At 48.8% G+C, this 19,604-nt stretch overlaps 1 protein-coding gene across 12 annotated transcripts in view; it reads right to left on the bottom strand.

The window, feature by feature from the left end:
* The window catches only part of LOC113905683 (F-actin-monooxygenase MICAL2), a 244,589-nt gene that overhangs the window by 121,098 nt on the left and 103,887 nt on the right, over nucleotides 1-19,604 (bottom strand). For all 12 annotated transcript variants that reach the window (XM_027563290.1, XM_027563291.1, XM_027563293.1 and 9 more), the window contains exons 7-15: nucleotides 18,615-18,770; nucleotides 15,508-15,608; nucleotides 10,996-11,253; nucleotides 9,705-9,820; nucleotides 8,750-8,876; nucleotides 7,571-7,661; nucleotides 6,416-6,563; nucleotides 5,191-5,390; nucleotides 4,573-4,679 (exon numbers count right to left, since the gene is read on the bottom strand). In XM_027563290.1, coding sequence (XP_027419091.1) covers nucleotides 4,573-4,679; nucleotides 5,191-5,390; nucleotides 6,416-6,563; nucleotides 7,571-7,661; nucleotides 8,750-8,876; nucleotides 9,705-9,820; nucleotides 10,996-11,253; nucleotides 15,508-15,608; nucleotides 18,615-18,770 — 1,304 coding nt within the window. The remainder of the gene's footprint in view (nucleotides 1-4,572; nucleotides 4,680-5,190; nucleotides 5,391-6,415; nucleotides 6,564-7,570; nucleotides 7,662-8,749; nucleotides 8,877-9,704; nucleotides 9,821-10,995; nucleotides 11,254-15,507; nucleotides 15,609-18,614; nucleotides 18,771-19,604) is intronic.

Here is a 19,604-nt window from a genome sequence, read left to right as displayed (position 1 = left end):
TCTACCCTTTTCAGAAAATGAGCATCTTTGCTTAGTCAGTACTCCTAAAGGACAGGTTGGGGACCATCATGTACAAAGCCCTTTGTATGTGCCAGAGAAGGAGATCAGATCTGCAGCTCACACTGGTTCAACACTTGTCTTCACAGCAATGCAATGTTTGTTACTATGTCACATTTTGCACCCAAGCAAAGAAACTTAGAGAGGTTCAAACATGTGCTGAATCACCAGCAGACCAAAATACGTAGTTGTCGGCCTGGCTTTAAAGTGCATCCTCATTCTATTAAGTCAGTGCCGAATGCCAGGCTATGGTAACACAGAGGACAGGAGTGATCACTGTCCACAGAGACCTGCAGACCACGGGTGCCCAGGGTGGTGTGCGGGTGACCACGCTGCTCAAGGCCTACACTGGCCAAGCAGGGCAGCATTAGGACCCAGGGCTCTTGACTCCCTAAGCCGTCTTCAAGTCTCTGAACCGAGAAGTGTGAAAAACCTAGTGGGAGTTTTGGCTGCTGGGTGGGTGGTTCTGTGAGCACAGCTGGAGAAGGGGAGTGAAAGGAACTTAGGAAGTTGCACTGGAAGGTCAGCTCCTTCTGGCAGGGACCTTGGCCCTCTTGTTCCTTGCTGTGCCCCAGCAATGAGAACTTGGCATAAAATGGGGACTTAGTAAGTCTTGGTTGAATGAATGGGCGGATGGAGGAGGGACTTTCTTACATAATGGCCCCTGAATCTTTGGAAAGTGTCTGTGGAGGAGGGTCAAGGATAAGGGCCAAAAGGGCCCCTCCCACCCCCGGCTCAGACCAGACACTGATCTGAGTCATGCTTTGTGAACCCTACTCTACCAGGGACCAGCAGTAGAGGAGGACCCGGGTCAGAATCAGCCAGCAGACCAGGATAAATCCTGGGACCACTGACCTGGCTTCTAGGATGGGATTTCCAGGGACAAATGACAAGCTCTGTGTTGTTTTGTCCCTCAAGGAATGGGTTCAGAATGGGGAAAACAAAGACCAAACACCTTGACTATGTCTGTCGTATATACTGTGATTGAAGAGGCCATAAATCCAGGCATTATCTATGTGGGGTCAAATGAGAAAAGCATAGACAGGTAGTGTGTGCACGTATATACACACCCCCACATGCACACACAGGATAGAGATCACATACGTGTGTTCAGATTTCACCTGTGAGTATGGTGACAAGTGTGTGTACATGCCCACATGCACACACAGAAGGACAGAGACCACATATGTGTGCACACATATGTGTGAGCATGGTGACAAGAGCTCTGGGTCTCCAGGAACTGTCCCACACCACTAGGCTGCTAGATGCTGATCGGGGCAGAGGCAGATCTGCAGAAGTAGACCAAGGGCCTTTTAGGAGAAAACAGAATCCCCTACTCTTCTCCTTCTCCCCAGGCATGGGCCATCCAGTCTTCAGAGATAACCAGCCCCAGCTGGTTACCACTCACCAGAGGTACAGCCTTCTTCTCATGGGAAGAGGAAATGGATGGGAAAGTCATTCTCTCTAAAATAAGTTCCTGGATGGAGCAAAAAGCCTTTGATTTTGCCCAAAGTTGTTGTCTTTTGCTGGAATTTGGATATTATCAGGAAAACAAGATTAGGGAGGAAAGAAGACTTTAACACCAACATCAAAAACCAGGAGGGAGAGAGAGTGTTAGCCTGGCTCAGGAGAGAAACAGAGAGCCCACTTCAGATTAAGACACCACATGTGAACAAATGTGGGCAGCTCAATCCCTGAATCAAGATGCTCCTCTGAAGTTAGTAAGGAGCGAGGACAGGCAGGGAGGGATGGGGAGGGGGAGGGGAATACAGATGCACCTATACATACAGATCGTGTGTTCGAGCCCTGGTGTAGAAAATCACGCAAGAACAGCCCAGCCTGCATCTCCAGTCCGTAGGACATATGTACCAGGGCAGTGAAGACGGTGTGTTTAATTGCACTGACATCTGGGTGTAACTGTGGGGGAGCCCCACATGTATGTACAGTATTCAGTCTCCTGTGTGTGTTCAGCGGCAACCTGGAGTGGACTCAATACCCCTCGCTCATGAGACATGTTAAGACCAAAGAGCATTGCAAACAGATATCTCCAAGCCAAAAGAGGATCCAGACCTATGACACAAGATAAAAGGGGGAAAAGGTACTTTGCATGTGGCCTGACCATTCACTGGAGTTGAATGGCAGACAGTATATGCTGGGGTGTTTCAGTACCAGGGCAGAATGTGACTCAGTGGTCTTATAAACCCACCAACCCCCCTAGAGGAAGCATTCAATCAGTTTGAGGAGAAAGGGCGGGACAACAAATACCCACACCAGGCACTTACTTCAATGACCTGACCTCCCTACCTGTCTGAGGAGCAGGACAAACTTCAGATGTTAAATGGGGCCATGGGAGGGAATCAGATGTGTGGATTTCAACTGCTCTCAAGATGCATGCACAGCCAAGGAGCACACCCTGGACATGGGCCAAAACCAGCCAGGGCTGGGCCAGGCAGAGCCCACGCATCCCCACTGCATTTGCTCCCAGAGCCAGGGCAAAGTGGAGCAAGGCTCCAGCAAGCCCTCAGAGAGCCTGGCTGACGGCCGACTTTTGACCATTCCCACCTCCTGAGCCAGAGTTGGCCAGGCTGTTTCAATTCGGTCACTCTGTAAACAGAGGTGTGGTGAGTGAAAGGTTTAAACATTCCTCTCCAGTTCCCAGTTGTGGGCTAAGTGTTGAGAGAAATCGGGTGAACAGAGCAGAGTGGTAAGTGTCTGGCTCAGAGAGCTTCCTGAGAGACGGCACTGGCTTGTCTAGGATGGAGTAGCCCAAAGTGGGGGTCCTTGGTCATCAGAGGAAAAGTGGCTGGGTTGGGACAAGCTGATGACTGGGCTCCAGAAAACATCTTTCACTCAGTGTGACATATGGTGGGTTACGGTGCCTCCCGCAGAGCCTCTGAGTGGGGTAGCTCGGGGAGCAGAGGGGGACGGAGCATTGGGGTACAGCTGCTCTGCCTACACCTGAGCTGACCCGCTCACCCTGCTTCCCCAGACTCCCAACTTGTCCCCACCTACAGACAGGGCCTGCAGAGGACTAAGTACCTGCTCCTGAAGTCAGCACAACCATTGCTACATTCCAGGGAGCACAGCCCGTAGTGGAGAAAGTGACCACTGATCACACAGCCCAGGGAAAGAGAGGCGGCCACACAGCCCGAGCTCCACCCTGGGCAGAGGGGCCGGCAGGACAAGGCATGACTGGTCAGCAGTTAAGAGCCTGTCGACGATCCAGAGACACGGAGACGAGTGTCGAGGCCTGCAGTCCTCTGCTGAGTGAGGGCGAGGGGGACGGTAAGCTTAGCATGCTCCCTTACAGCCTAATGTCTCTGAGTCTCCACATTTTATCTATAAAATGGGCACATCAATCAAAGCAACTTGTGTTATACCTTCCATGGATATGTAGCCATTCATATAAAATTATAATTTCTTGGACTCCCTGGTGGTACAGTGGAGAAGAGTCTGCCTACCAGTGTAGGAGACGCAGGTTCGATCCCTGGTCTGGGAAGATTCCACATGCTGCAGAGCAACGAAGCCTGTGCTCCTCAGCTACCAAGTCCTCATGATCTGGAGCCCACGCTCCGCAACAAGAGAAGCCCAAGTACCACGACAAAGAGCACCTCAGCCCCACTCTCCACACCTAGAGAAAGTCCACATGTAGTAATGACGACACAGCACAACCAAAATAAAATAATTTTTTAAAAATTGTAATTTCTCACTAGGCCTGTGGGTTTCCAAACTATGTACCAAGGCATGCCCAAGGGACCAAAGTGAATTCACAGAGGAGCTGCAGGATATTTTAAATTTTCTAGGGAAGCATGGTGATGCTTGTCATATACCTTGCAAAACACCCCTACCAAGTTATTATATTTGGATGTAAATACTTAACAAATGAAACTTTTAGGTATTTCTTTTGATCTGGGAGCAGTGTGAAAAAAGTGACTAAGACATGAAAGGTGCCACTGAGTCAGGAAAGTTTGGGAACCTCTTTATTAGGCTCTGAACTCCTTAAAGGCGACGGCCCACTTATTAATCATCTCTGTATATCTGCTCCCCTCAAAAACTAACAAAACTTTCAGCTTTAAAGTTGGCATGAAGTAGGGCCCAATAGACATTTGTTGAATGAGTGAATTTAAAACAAAAAAGAATGGAACAGAATGTGTAAATGTAGCCTCTTCATCCACCTCTGCTACTAAAGGGCCATCATGTTCCTGATCTAAACTGCTTAGCAAAGTGAGATATCATCTCCTCCTCCCTGCTTAGGAGGCAGAGCTAATTTGCTTTACTTTAAAAAATACTCACTGGCATGTCCTCTTCACTCTCTACCCTGCCCTTCCTATAACCACACTGAAGGCTTTGAAGCTGGCTAAATGGTGCAAGGGAAGTTGACTGAATCCTACTCATGTCTTCCATGAGTATGCAATCTGTGTAATTTATCAGCACAGACCCAGCCCGTGGCATTTCCCTTCCCCTCACCCCATCCACGTGCAAAGAGAGATTAAACAACCCCAGACTGAAACTTACTCGTGGAGTCCTCTTCCTCGGAAACGTGAGGTTGAGATAGTGATGAGGAATGGATGACTTGGCCAAGCCGAGGTCAGCATTCTCTTCATAGTTTTTACGCCAAGAATCTGTTAGGAAATAAGACAGATTCGGATCCTGCCACTGCTCCCAGGGGGTGTCACTGAGACAAAGTCCCTCCAAAGTAACTCCCTCACCCCCAACTGAAGCTGCCAGGGCCTGTGTAGGGAGCTTGTGCCACTCTGTCAGTGAACTCCCAGTGACAAGGGCAGGTGCAGACCAGCGCCATGTGACACCTGCCACACAGGACCCACTTGTATACACAGAAAGTGTTAGTCACTCAGTTGTGTCCGACTCTTTGCGACCCCATGGACTCTAGCCTGCCAGGCTCCTCCCATTTGTGGTATTTCCCAGGCAAGAATACTGGAGTGGGTTGCCATTTCCTTCTCCTGGGGAATAGAACCCGGGCACAGGGTCCACCCCTATTTAGGCTCAAAAGCAAAGGGAGGGCAGGGGTCAGCCCCAGAACAGAGGCCACCAGTGTGAAGAGCAGCGAGATGTAGGTGCAGAGCAGAGATGGCTCAGGGGAAGGGAAAGCCTCGTCCGAAAGCAGGTCCTTACCCACAGGCCTCAGAGGGGTGCCCCGGAAGAGCTCGTAGAACTTGGAGAGGTACATGACCATACTGAGCTTGTCAGGCTCCTGGGCCGATGCCATCTCTTTGCCTGTGGTCACTGGGGCGATGCCAAACTCACGCTCCGCCACGTCAAATGCCAGCTGGTTGTTCTCCACAGCGTGGTCTTCATTCAAAGAGTCAAAGTTGCTAGAGAATCAGAATGAAGTGAAGTTCAGGGAGAGGATGGAGAGGGATGAAGAGCTGAACAACCTCAGCCGTAAGGAGCACTGCAGGGGACACTGCTCCTGCTCGGATCCCTCTACCACCACCCCCGACCCCTTAGCGGGGCTCAGCCAGAAGAAGTAAACCCCATTCTCACTCAGGGAGGGACCAAATTAGATCTGGGCCATGAGAATGTCACTGGGCTGAAAACATAAGAAAATGATTGGAAAATCTATGAGCTATTTTATTTTTAAGTAGTTCCCTTATATTCTTTTCCTTTTAATTACAAAACTAATACGAGCTTCTTGTAAATAAAAGAATCAAGTTATATAAAGTAACAAGCGAGAGCCCTGTCCCCTTCTTGAGGCAACTTCATTCTTAAAGGTACCAGTTGGGTACCTTTACTAGGTTGCCATCCAGCCTTCTGGACAAATTTGCTCATGGGTATGAGGTTACACTGCAGTTGATTTTAAAACAACAGAATAGACATATAGTGCTTTTGACATCATAAAGCATTTCCACAAACATAATCCAAACTTCCTAATGACCTTGCTATTATTCCCAATTTATAGATGAAGAAGCAAACTCAGAGAAGATAAGGGGCCTGCCCAACAGTATACAGCTAACAGATCTGGGTCTCAAATCTAATTCTTTTGGCTGTAAAACCTCAAACCGGTCCCCAGAATTAAGTCTTGCCTCTAAGTCCTCTCTTGAGGCTAGAACTTGAAGGTGCAAATGCTCAAATTTCCCCAAAGAAGAGAGTTTGGAATATAAGTGCAATCAATTCGTGAATCTGAGCCACTTTAGCTCCTCACAGATCAGACAAGCTGCAGGCAGAGTAACCAGTGTAAAGGGAAGAGAACAAACCGAAGAAAAAACTCAAATCCAAAGTATGCGAAGAGAATACTGAACCAAGGATTCTGCATGTAGAACAGCCCTGGTCTCCCTTGTCTCCAGGGTCCCCTTGAGAAGTGAGGAGCTTGCCAGGTCCAACGGGGCCCCAGACTCACATCAGGTCAGGCCGGAAGCGGTGGATGATGGCACACAGGGCCAGGCCACTCCGCCAGGACGTGGTCAGGTCGGTGACATTGACATGCTGGTAGCCCTCGGTCTGCTGCTGGCACCAGGTTAAGAGCTTGCTGGGCCTGACGTCTGACTCTGCAGCAGGAGGAGACATAGTGGTGAAATGCTTTGCAGAAATCTCAGCAGCTACCCTGGGGACCCCCTCCATCTGCCACCATGGGTGGGGACCCGGAGGAAAAGTGTGGAAGTGAGGGGCTGTGGGCATGGGTACAGCCCTGAGGGGGTCCTATTGAGAGCATGCAGGATGCTGGGACAGGAAGCATGGTCTCTTGCAATAAAGAGTCCCTAAGACCCCTACTCTGTCCAGGTCCTGGTTAGAGGTCAGGAACATAGGGGTAAGGAAGACACGGACTCTGTCAATAGCACATTTATCCTGTGGGGAAGACAGACGCATTAGTGGGTGACAGTGATGGAGAAACCGTGCCAGGGGAGCAGGTTTGCTAGAGTCTGGCAGTGCCAGGGAATTCACCAAAGAGAGTCATGGAGGAGGTACATACGAACTGCTTCTAGAAGAGTGTCTAAGACAGAAGGAGGTCTCCAGGGAAGAGACAAGGACCGTGGCATGGCAAAGAATCTAGAAAAAGCTGCCATGTTATGTGAAATGGTTTATCAAAGGGCCAGCAGCAGTGGGGCGTGTGAATGTGGAGGGCAGAGAGGAGTGGCAGGCAGGACACAGGTCTGGGCAACTGGTGCCTCTTTGAGCAGGATGGTGACCTGAGCACAGCCGGATGGACCCTGAGAAGTTGGCCATTTAGCCCTCCTTTCCTTTTGCACTGAGCGCCGGCCTTGTGCCCAGTGCTGTGCCAGGCCCCGGAGACCAGTAAAAGAGCGAAGCACGTGGAGCTGGTTATCTAACTGAGGAGTCAAGATTCCTCAGACTGGAAACAGGAGAAGAAAAGCAAGTCCAAGGGAAGTCATTCCAGTTCACTTTAATGTACCAAGCACTTGCCTCTACTTCAACCCGTGATACTATGGTTGGTATTGTCCTGTCCTGGGTTTACAGGTGAAGAAACTGAAGGGCAGAGATGAGAGGCACCTGGCCAAGGTCACTGGATCATTGGGGTCCCAGGAGGCCCTCTTACCTCGCCTGGAGAGGCCGACGGATCTCCTCACTGAGCCCAGCCTCTCAAGAGGATACTGGTGCAGCTCCTTAGTAATGTACAAATGCTTCACCTAGGGGGAGAGGGAACACAGCAGTCTGCCAGTTCTTCCCCAAATCCCAGTCGCAGGGCCTCTGACTTTTCCTCTCTCACTGAAGGGCACGACCTTCGGCAAGGGAACCAGCAACCTAATACAGAGCTATGAATCTGTTATCCACCCAAATGTGGGGGAAGTCAAGAGTGAATATAGATAATTGGCTGATTTTTAAAATTCACACCATTTTTATGCTATTAACTGAAGAGGTCAGAGCTTGTGTGACTCTAAGTCAGAGAGAGAAAAAATAGACTCTAGAACCTCAGATGGAAAGGACTTGATATTTAATCAAGTAGATTATTCAAGAGAGCTATGCTCAGCAATGGGCTTCCCTGGTGACTCAGACAATTAAAGATCTGCCTGCAGTTCAGGAGTGCATGTGCTAAGTTGCTTCAGTCATGTCAGACTCTTTGTGACCCCATGGACTGTAGCCCACCAGGCTCCTCTGTCCATGGGATTCTCCAGACAAGAATATTGGAGTGGGTTGCCGTGCCCTCTTCCAGGGGATATTCCCGACCCAGGGATCAAACACGCGCCTCTCGTTTGTGTCTCCTGAATCGGCAGGAGGGATCTTTAACACTAGTGCCACTTAGGAAGTCCAAATGCAGAGACTGGGGCTCAGTCCCTGGGTCAGGAAGATTCCCTGGAGAAGGGAATGGCTGCCCAATCCAGAAATGGCTACAATGGCCCAATCCAGAATTCTTGCCTGGATAATTCCACGGACAAAGGAGCCTGGCAGGCTACAGTCCATGGGGTCGCAAAGAGTTGGACATGAGTGAGTGACTAACACTTTTCACTCTTCATGCTCAGCAGTGCGTGTGCTCAGTGACTAGCAAACATGTAAATACGTGTACATATGTGGACACACACCTACATGTTCCAGTTCTTTCCTGTGGGCTAGAGATGCTGACTACCCTGTGGCTTTCCTAGAGAGAGGAACTGCCCCACCTTTAGGCCAAGAGGCATTGGTGACCTCGGTCCCAGGACTGTGCCAAGATTTTAGGTGACCACCCCTTCCTACCACTCAGAGCACAGTGACCCAGACAGGACTCCAGGCAAGGCCTTACCTGATTCGGCTTGATGTTGTTTGAGTTGAGGTTTGGGTACCGTGTCGCCGGGTCTAATGTGTACTGCTCAAAGTTCTTGTTGATGTTCTCTGGGGTCGTTTGAGGTAACAGTCGGTAAAGACTTTCTCTGGAGGGAGGCAGAGCTGGGGTCAAAGATTGCTCTTGCAACCTTGAGCCTTCGGTCCCACCCCTTCCCTCCACCACTCCCAGGCCCCCGCCCCGCTTCCCCTGTTCTCAAGAATTTCTTAGATGTGCTTGCATAACCCTTCCCAGCAACGCCTGGCCCTCCTGGTTCCTGAGATTTATAAAGCAAGGGAGAGTCAACAGGGTTGGGAGGAAGCAGGAGGGAGCCTGGGAGGTGGTGATGCTGGCCTCCTCCCCTGGGCAGAGGGCAGGGACTCAGCTGGCAGCCCAGCGACCTGTGGTTTTGCTATAACTGCCACTCAGCCTCCTGTGGCTGCTCCCTCATGACCACAGGTCTCCACACCCAAGACCAGCAGAGGCCTGTCCCCACCCTCCAGCCCTGACTTTTCCCAGTCCACCAGCTGTCACAGCCATGTGGCCCACAGCAGGGGTCTGGGAGGAGGCTCAGGATCTCAGCAGTGGAAGAGGCCTAGGAGGTCAGAGCACCGAACCCTCCACGGAGTGGGACTCAGTGCTGCAATGGAAGCTTCCCCTAGACCTCTTCTGGCTCCTCAGCAGTGCTGAGAACCCCAACTTTAGGGCTGCCCTGAAAGATGAAGATTTCTCTTTGGCATCCAAGACTTAAGAGCCTGGCCCCTAGGGAAGTAGATCATGACAGAGGTACGGGGATACTGAAGGTCAAATCGGCCACATGTGGGAAGGCAGAGAGAGCGGGGTAGGGGCTCCAGATTTCATCCAGCCTCATTCCCTCTCCTGCCTGAATTTTGACTCGGCCCTGCCTCCAGCTGAGGGTTCTGCTGTCAGTACTCACCTTTCAGCCAGAAGCTCCAGGGGAGAAGTGCCCTGGTCCCAGCTTTTCACCATCCATGCAGTGTCAAAGGCTGCCAGGAAGCCACGGGCACAGCCAGTGCCCATGGGCCAGAATGGCTACAAAAGACACATACAAAGTTCCAGTTGATTCCAGTGATTCCCAGCCTGCCATCCCATTCTATCCAGCACTTGGTGTTTGCCAGGCCCATGGAAGGCACTGGGAGGACAGAGAGGTGACAGGCACATCCCTGGGATTCACCACAAACACAAGTAACTGTAGCATACAGTCTATGCAAGGGTGCTATGACACGGGACAGCATAACTGCTGTGGGGGCTCAAAAAGGCAGAGGCAGATTCCCACCCACCCTGGGGGAGGGAGACAGAAATAATCAAAGAGTACTTCATAGAAGAGGTACGTTCATGCCGATTTTAAAGAATGGATAGGATTCTGATCTTGATCCATTCCGGAACAGAGAGCAAAGGCTTGGTGGTAGGAAAATAACAGAGCCCGATGGCAGAACAGCCTGTCTGGTTTGGGTGCAGCAGAGAGCGTGGGAGGAGAGTGCTGAGAGAGAAAGCTGGGAAGGAGGACTGGGACAGCAGCACAGGGCGTGCTGAGGGCTTACGCAAGGAGCTTAGGTCAGAGTCTGCACACCGGGATGAACAAGCGTGGATTCACGAAGCTAAGTTCTAACTAAACTGCTCCATGTGCACCCAAAGCATGGTTTGAAATTTGATGCTAACGTGGCATACATGCATCAGCATTTTTTGGTCAGTGCTTACATTAAGATAAAAATTTCTCCCTCCTGAAAGCATTCATTTAATCTAAGAATGCTAGCATCTGCAGATTTTCTGGGAAGAATTTTGAGCAAGGAGGCCATGGACTTTGGAGCCAACACTCCTTTCTTGCTCCTATATGAACTCTATGCTGAAAGTCCACAGAGATCCACAGACTGGAGGAAGAAGTCTCAGGATCTACAAGCTCTAAGAAGGATGGCCCATGAAGTCCAGACTAGGGCTGCTAAATTTTGTGCTCCAACCGAGAAGCCAGCCCAGAAGAAACCAGAAGGGCAAGGGAAAGTGTTCCTGCCGGTACATAGGCAGAGTTGACTCCTCTGAATTTAGTCAAAGGGCAAGCTCTGAGGCCAGGATGGGTTCGTCAGAGTCCTGCCAATTGGCTGAGAGCCTGTCCTTTCCCTGGGCTTCAGGACAGCAGATGCTGCCAGTTAGAAAAGCAAAGTGGGGGATCTATCTTCCAGCAGGAAGCAGGGGAATCCAAACGCAGGAGGTACCTCAAGCAAGCTGTCACCCACGAGGGCCACGAGCAGCAGGTGTGACTGCCGCTCGCGCACCAAGGCCGCATTCTCGGAGGCGTACATGGAGGTGAAGTCGAACATGGCCACGTCGGGCTGCCCGTAATGGTTCATGGCAAAGTCTAAAGACGGCAGCTGGTAATTGGTGGCGAAGTCTGCAGCCTCACGTGCGTAGGAAAGCAGGTTGTCCTGGTTCACATTCTCCGCGCGCAGCAGCGTCTCTGTGTCGGTATAGTCCTGGGGGAAAGAACAGGAGCGCAGCGTAGCAACTTGCCCCTCAAGAGGGCAAGGAGTCATATCCACTTCTTTGCGAAAGGACTTGGAATGGATTTGCAGAAAGGCTAATTGAGAGAGAACTGGAAAACTGGGGCCCAGGGAACAAAGAGGAACCAAACCAGTCATCTGGAATGTTGAGAGTTATGATTAAGCGTCACATTTGGCTTTGAGCTTCCTGGCATCCAAGGCAAAAGGGAAATGAGATATGTTACAGGGCTTTCCTTATCAGAAAGAAGGAAGCATAGACATTCCTAGGGGAGGCAATTTATTCCTGGCACTAAATTCTAAAAGAACTGTCTGACATAGGAATTTTGACAGAGAGCAGTGTGTTGTAATGAACAGTGTAAATAATGGTCCTGCAGAAGTGCAGAAGCATATGTCATATGGCTGGTTCTTATGATAACGTTCAGTAAAATTAAAAGACAAAAAAGCAAGTGAGTAGGAGTGATTTTACGATGGACTAAGCTAAGCTAATGTGGCCCAGAAATGCTGTGGCAAACAAATCTGAAAAAGAAACGGGTAATTGGCATAACTCTCAAAGTTTCTCTCCAGGGTCAGTTACCCCTTTTCTCAAGAGGCTAAGGGCTCCTCAGGGCCCTGCTTTGCTCTTAGAGTGTTAATGTTGCACTTTCCCACTGGGAGGTAGACAACCCTGAGCTTAGAGGACTAGGATATCCCCCCTGGAGGGACACTGGCGATGATCTCTAGGACATCTCCCAGAGCCAAATCTGCTCATAGTGTGGCTACAGAAACGAAAAGACCACCTTTCCCAAAAGGTGACACAGAACATGTAAACCCCTGGGGCGCGGGCAAGGACTAGTGTGTAAGACTAACATGGGCCTTGCGTGAGTGAGATCAACAGGTCAGATTCCATCTCTGTTTATTGATTGCATTGACTGTAAATTTGGGCAAGTTAATGAACTTTTCTGAGTCTCCGTACTCTTATTTGTAAAATTTGAGTTTGCAAAATGAGATTAACAAAATCTACTCCATAGAACCATGTGAGAACTGAATGAGAGTGTGTACATGGCTCCCTAGCCCAAGGCCTAGGAATTAGAAGTTTACAATGACTGAGATTCCAGTCTGTAGTAAGTAATAACGGCCAAACCGCAGTATGTGCTGAAGTGCATCCCCGACGCCCCAAGAGTAACGGCATGAGCATTTACAAAGGTCTTAGATGGCACAGCCTCAACCACAAACAGCGACCTACTGTGGCAGTTTTCCCAACAGCCATGATTTCCCCCAAATTCCAGTATTTCCACATCCAAACCACGTCAACTAAATTGAACCCAGAGTTGGCCCAAGAGCCTTTTGTCGGGTCACAGCTGGAGCTCCTATTACTGGCTTTCCTTTCTCATACCTATTCTTAGATCACAAGATCACTCTCCTCCCAGAGGGTATGGGAGGGTGAATGGAGAAATCTCAAAAATATACCCTCTTCAAAACGTGCCACAAGCACCGTTATGGAGGACTGGGTGATGGATGAATGTGGACACTGTATGATGAAGGTGGCACCCGGCGCTGATGCCACATGCAAGACTGTGGGGACCTGGCCAAAGGGCGGACCCCCGCTGTGCTGGGATGACAGCCACCTCCCCCAGGGCTGCTGGGAGGAGCCAAGGGGTCTTGCTGGGCTGGAGGTCCCAGATGAGAGGGTGGATGGTAGAACAGACTTGTAGGAAACAGGCAAGTACAGGATGAGAGGAAAAAAGTGGGAATGGGGCTATAAGAAAGAGGGTAGGGCCGAGGAAGGAGAGCCAAATGAAGACACAGGAAGGAGGTGAGTTTGGGCCTCATTTTGCACAGGCCTAGGGAAGACAAGTTGGGTCCTAGACGGAGGTGGGGAGGGAGAGAGGGAAGCAGGAAACATGAAAGAAGAGTGGGGAAGCCAACAGGTGTAGAGGTGGAAGGAGGCTGTAGACCAGAAAAGAAGGTTAGGCAACACCTGTTCACTGCTTCAGATGAGGGTGGACTCCACACAGGGAGACCAACTGTGATGTGCATCTGTCCACCTCACACTCTAGGCCTCCAAGCTCCCTTCTACTGGGGTTAAGACCAAGCCTGCTTGTTCATAGGTCAGAGAGGCGGGGGCCTGGAGGGACACACGCAGCTCAGAGCCCAGAGGCGGGGCTCCTATAGGAGAAACTTTACTCTCCCTTTGGTAGTCACGGGAAAAGGCCCAGAGATCAGCAGGAATAGATGGGGAAGCAGGTCAGTTAGTCATTCAGCAAACATTCACTCAACACCTTATGTATCTCAAGGAAGATGCTGGCCCATATACAGACAAGAAAACAAGATTTGCCATTCCTCTGGGAGCAAGTAAAGAAGGGCAATTTAAGTAGATTGGGGTAGACAGGTCAGCTCTCGGCTTGTGCAAATACTATAGAGCTTGGCTGGACACCTGGAGACTCCATGCAGGACCCCTGAACCAAATGGTGTCTAGCTCTCCCATGTCCAGTCTGGCCTCCAATTTCTAGAGTTCATGTCTTATATCTCAAGCACCCTCTGCACCAGCTCAGATGATGCTCCCAGATGCTCTGAGGAAGAAGGAAGGCCTTGATGGGGACAACCATGGGCCCCCAGCTCCTGCAGTAATTATGGGACCAAAGCTCAAAGTTCCCACCCACCTGTGCCATGGCACAGAGCCTGAGGGTAGCATGGAAGGGCTTTGGCAATGCCAAAAAATCAAGTCACCGTGAGCAACATGTTGTGGCCAGGACAAACACCCTGGGATGACCAGGAGGAACCTCAGCATCCCAGAAGGCCAGAGTTTTCAGCCAGTGACATGGGAACCCTAATTCAAACTTGGCTTGACTCCCCAGAGATGGGCTAAGAAGAACTTGTGTAGCTCCTTCCAAGCCAAGGTACCCACTGTACCTGCACCTGGGGCCCTAAATAGTCCTTCACTATCTGACACAGGCATCCCAATGGAGGAGGTAATTTTGGGAGGCACATCTGTGGAGCAGAGGGAAAAAGGGGGCACGGCCTTACCTCCCCCAGACCGGGTCAGTAGTGGGGCACCAGATGTTGAAACCCACAGCCGCTGACTGGGCTAAGTTGGCTTCATTCACTACCCCCCCTCCCATTCCCAGCCTCCTGTCCAGCAACTCAGGCTCTCAGCAAAGCCCTGAGCTAATGCAGAGGAGGCCCAGGGGAGGGCTGGGTTACTAAAGCCGCCCAGCGGGCTGCCAGCACAAGCTGGCATGAGGATAGGCGCATTCTTCTCTGACAAGCATCAATGAATGGTCACCATGCTGCCTGGGCTACAGGCCGACCCCCTGAGAGCAGGCTGACCTTGGATTGCATGATCCTTATCTTAAGGCCATAGCAGCAGTGGCGGCAGCAACCAGGGCTCTGGAAGGATTGAAACCTGATCAAAGAAGCTGTCAGCCCAGGGCCGGTCACTCCATGTGCTCTTTCCTTGCAGCCCTGCTCTCTGTATAAGCAGGAAGGTGCAAAAGCAGGAAGCAGAGGCCAGGAAGGACAGCAGGTCAAAAAAGCAGGTGTCCAAACCGTCAGTGGGGTTGCACAGAGTCGGACACGACTGACGAGACTTAGAAGCAGCAGCAAACCAGGCAGAGAAGTTGCGGAGGGAATCTACAAACCTGCAACATGTCAGTGCTCTGCATACGTTTTAAAATATATTCCTCTGAACAATCCTTTTAAATAGAAACTATTATTCCTATTCTGCAGATGAGAAGACTGAGGCTCAGAGAAGACAAGCAGCTTAGTCACAGTCCTGAGTTAATACATGGCAGAGCCAAGATTCAACTTGAGTCTTCTTGACTACAATAACCCTTTCCCCCAGACCTTGACAATGGGGCCACAGCGTGAAATTCACAGGTAAATGTGCCCATGTCCCACTAGGACAACGAACCACTATCTGCCTCCAAATTATGTGTGACAGCCCAGAAAAGAAGGAGGGGTAAATGAGACACATGGTAAAGACCCTCACTGACACCTGGGTGAGAATCTCAGCAACCCCCTCATCCAGCTCTCTGCAGGAACACCCCTGCCTCTTATTGTTAGTGTGGGCTCCTCCATCCAACATTCATGCGCCACCAAGGAGGACTTGGTGGGGGGTGGTGCCTTCCTCTACAGTCCCCACCCCACATCCCGACTCAGTTTCTACTCCCACACTCGCTGATGCTGCCAGCCCAGGTCCCAAAGGGAAAGACAGGATCCATACACAGCCAAGAGATAAGGGATACATACATTAATGATGACACCTTTGTCAAGCAAGCTCTGCCTCTTGGCAGTCATGACAAAATAGTGGGTGCAGTCCTTGTAGTAAACAATGTTCTCAAGATCAATCCCTGAAAAGAGAAGGTTATGGACACAATATTACTTCTTCAGCGCCTACTGTGTGTTAGGAGTCCTGCTTTGTCTCATTATAGGTCTCATTATTTATCTGCAAAATATTTGTGTTAGACAAGTTTTGAAGATATAGAAGGCTGGCAAAGATAAAGTCGAGTGCCGGAATTTACCCAAGTCAACACAGCCTTCGTAGTCCCACAAAGATACTATTTTCTTTTTAAATTGAGATATAACTTTGTGCAGGTTTAAGATGTTCAACATATTGATTTGATGTATTTATATAATGCAATACGATTAAGCCTCTATTTCTTTTCAAACTCACAAAGCTCTTTGGGGCTGTGGACCAGTATTTCCAAGTCAGAGCTGAGCACATGCTGCAGAAAGGCACAGTGCTGTTCGTGGCACGGCAGTTAAGTGGCAACAGAACCAGGATTTGAACCATAGTGTGTCTGAATCCAAGTCCCATCCACCGTTTCCTCCATGTGAACAGAAATGCAAGAGCTACGTGAATTCTCCAAAGCCGAAGAGACATTTCTACCATCCTCCTGTTACGTGTGAAAACCCAGGTGGCTCTGGTAGAGCAAGTCAGAGGACTGGATTTTATCTTTTTGTACTTTCCACCAACTGCGAAAGACTTTTTAGGCTAGGTTTCTCCATTTAAAACAATGCCATAAAATAACAGCTTAGCTCAGTGTTTCTCAAAGGAGGCTCTCTAGCCAGCACCATCACCTGAAGACTTGTTAATGCAAATAACTGGGGCCTGACCCCAGCCTACAGAATGGGAAACTCTGGGGGGTCTGGCCAGCAATCTGTGCTTGAAGAGGCCTTACAGGTGATTCTGATTCACCCTCACGTTTGAGAACCACTGGTGTGGCTTCTTAGGAGAAAAAGGAACAGGTTTAAGGCAACTTAGCAGTTATCACAGAGGCGTGCTGGGTAACCATGGAAACCCCTTTATTACTGTTAAATAGGAAACAGCCATCCATGCCTAGGGCCCCCCAGAGGATCCAGGAAATTCACTGCTGTCACTCTGTGAGGGCACTGTTGTCAAAAAAAGGCCAAAGGTGACGACCGCAACAAAGTGTGAAGGAACTCATTGAAATATTTGGAAAAACACACTCAACATCCTGTTATAATTTATATTTGGTGGTTGGTTTATTGTCTTGGTGTTTGAGGGGAAGGGAGGGCGGGAGAATTCTTAAATCATTCAAAAGGGCATAATATGCTGGGAGGAAATATTTTTTTAAAAAATAATGCCACTGTGGTGACCCTCAGAAGGTCATGCAGTGGACACACATCACTGGCCAGTGAGAGGCAGAGTCTGGCTCAATAACTAATCCCATTCCTAGAAAAGGACCTTACGGAAATAATCCAACAGCAGCTTTATCAGTAACAGTAAATAACTGAAAAGTTTGAATCAGAAGTCCGCAAACTTTTACCATAAAGGGCCAGAGAGTAAATATTTGGGGCTTTGAGGGCTATCTGGTCTGTGTTGCAAGCCCTCATGGCACCAAGGTAAGCAAACCGGCCTGGCTGCATTCTAATAAACTTCTATTGATGGACAATGAGACTTGAATTCATAAATTTTTTATTTTTCCTTTAAATTTGCTCTTTTGATATTTCTACAGCCATTTAAAAATATTAAAATCATTTCAGGTTGAAAGCAATACAAAAATGCATGGCAAGTCATGGTTTGCCAACCCCTGGTTTAAATGCTTCAGCAGTGAGTGACAATATACGCACTGCATGAGCTATTCCAAACAAACCTGACTGTCAGGAGGACTGGGGACCATGGACGACATTTAAAATGTGATGCTGAATTAGAAAAGCAGAATAACAGTATTGACACTATGGTGAAAGCTCCAGCCATGCAAAAAGTAAGGATGCCAGTGGAGAAGTACCGAAAAGGACTACATGAAAATGATTGTTCCTGGGCTAGGCGGTGCTGGGTGTTAATGATTTATTTTTAGTATAAAAGTTTTATTTAACATTGCTACACTGCCTTTTCAAGGAGACATATATATATTTCAAAGTCAGGTTAAAAAGAAAGGAAAAAAAATCTGAATTTTACTCAATTTGGAACAGGAGTTTCACGCTTCTCCCTCACCCTGCATGATTTTTTCTCCACTATACTTACAGACCATATGACATGTTAGTAATTGATTTGACTATTGATGGTCACCCCCCACCCCCACAACACCTATAGAATATAAACTCTGAAAGAGGGATTTTTGTTTGTTTTGCTAACCCCTCTATCTCATGCCCTTGGAAAATGGATGGTAGGTGTTCAATAAATATTTGTTGAGGAAATGAATGAGTCCTTTCTCCAAGTCCCATGGTTGGGTGTCGTGACCCTCCCTCCACATCCCTGACCATCCCTGGAGGGAAGGGCAGCTGGCACACTGATAAAAGCACCTATGCCTCTTTCTGGACCACCTACAGGTTACTGGTTCCTCATCAGAGCGCTCCTGGAACCCCACACTGACTTAGGGCATAGATTCACTAGCCTATTTTAGGATGGTTTATGCGGCTGTCTCTCCCCAGACAAGGTGCCACTATTGGGAGGAGACCATGTCAACCTCAACTGTGTATCCCATGAAATTGAGTGCAAACTCCAGGAGATGGTAAGAGACAGAGAGGGCTGGCATGGTGCAGTCCATGGGGTCACAAAGAGTCAGACACGACTTGGTGACTGAACAAGAACAAATATGACAGGCAATCAGTAAATGTCTCCTGCATATAGATGGTTAAATAAATGGTTATCTATTTTCGAGTACAACATCTAGAAATTTCCCTCAAGAATCCTTCCTGTCCCTGAAGGAATTCTGTCCATTATTATCCTAAAGAGAAACCCCTGCTTCCACTTTACCAGAATGAGTCTCTCGGTCCCAAGAGTTAGGAAAGCCAAGTGCCCCCACCCCTCCCCATTCCACCGCACTCCAACCCCTATACAGAACAGAGAAGCATGAACAATAGCCTGGTTTGGAGAAAGGTGAAGGTCCAACCTGTTTCTTTTTTAAGATCCTGAAAAAATTTCTGATTGAAGATGAAAGCCACACCGCTAATCTCTTCCACCTTAGCCTCAGCTGTGCTGTTTCTGTTGATGAAGTTGGCGGTGATTGCAATAGCCAGCTTCCCACGGAATTCTTTTCTTCTGAACCCTGTGTGAGGAAAAGGGAAAAGTGAGTCTTTCTTCTGGATTTGATGTGAAAACTGGAAAAGATTACTGAGAAAGCTACTCTCAGATGGCCCATGGGACAGTGAAACCAGAATTTTGGATCTAGAGTATAAAGGCAGACAGAAATGCTAAGATTTGTCCCTGAGGAAGAAACCCACTGGAGGCCTTTCTCAGGGGGACCTGTTCCTTTCCCCAAATTTCTGGGACCAATTATCCTGGTTAGGCTTCCAAAACAACAGTGTGCTTCTCCAGTGGACAATCACAGGGCTCATCCTTTACAACAGGGGTCCCCAGCCTCTGGGATCTAATGCCTGATGATCTGAGGTAGAGTGGATATAATAATAAAGTGCACAATAAATGTAATGCCCTAGAACCATCCTGAAACCACCCCCCCATCCCTCACCACCACCCATGGAAAGATTATCTTTAGAAGAAGCAGATACAGACATTGCTGCAAGGTAGGCTCATGAAAGACCCACAGGCAATTTAAACTTACATAATTAAAACTACTGTGTTAGCATATTTCATGTTTTTCCCCATTTGATAAGTAGAATTATGAGATTGAATTCCTGTGGGACAGAGATTTTTAACAAATTCTCTTTCAGTCTCCAGTCCACAGTGACTGGCATTTAGTACTCACTCCATATATGTATAATGGATAGATGGAATTCTAACTTGCAATTGTTTTAGTTCAGTGACTAACTGAGGTTCTTATAGCTTTCAATGGTGTGCATTGAAATCACTTTTTTAATGGCCGTAAGAATTCTGCATCCAATTACAATGTGGTTGTTGTTTTGTTTTGTTTTTTCCTTTTCCC

This window comes from Bos indicus x Bos taurus, chromosome 15 (genome assembly GCF_003369695.1).
Source record: "Bos indicus x Bos taurus breed Angus x Brahman F1 hybrid chromosome 15, Bos_hybrid_MaternalHap_v2.0, whole genome shotgun sequence".
NCBI lineage: Eukaryota > Metazoa > Chordata > Mammalia > Artiodactyla > Bovidae > Bos > Bos indicus x Bos taurus.
This window is presented reverse-complemented; position numbering and strand designations above follow the sequence as displayed.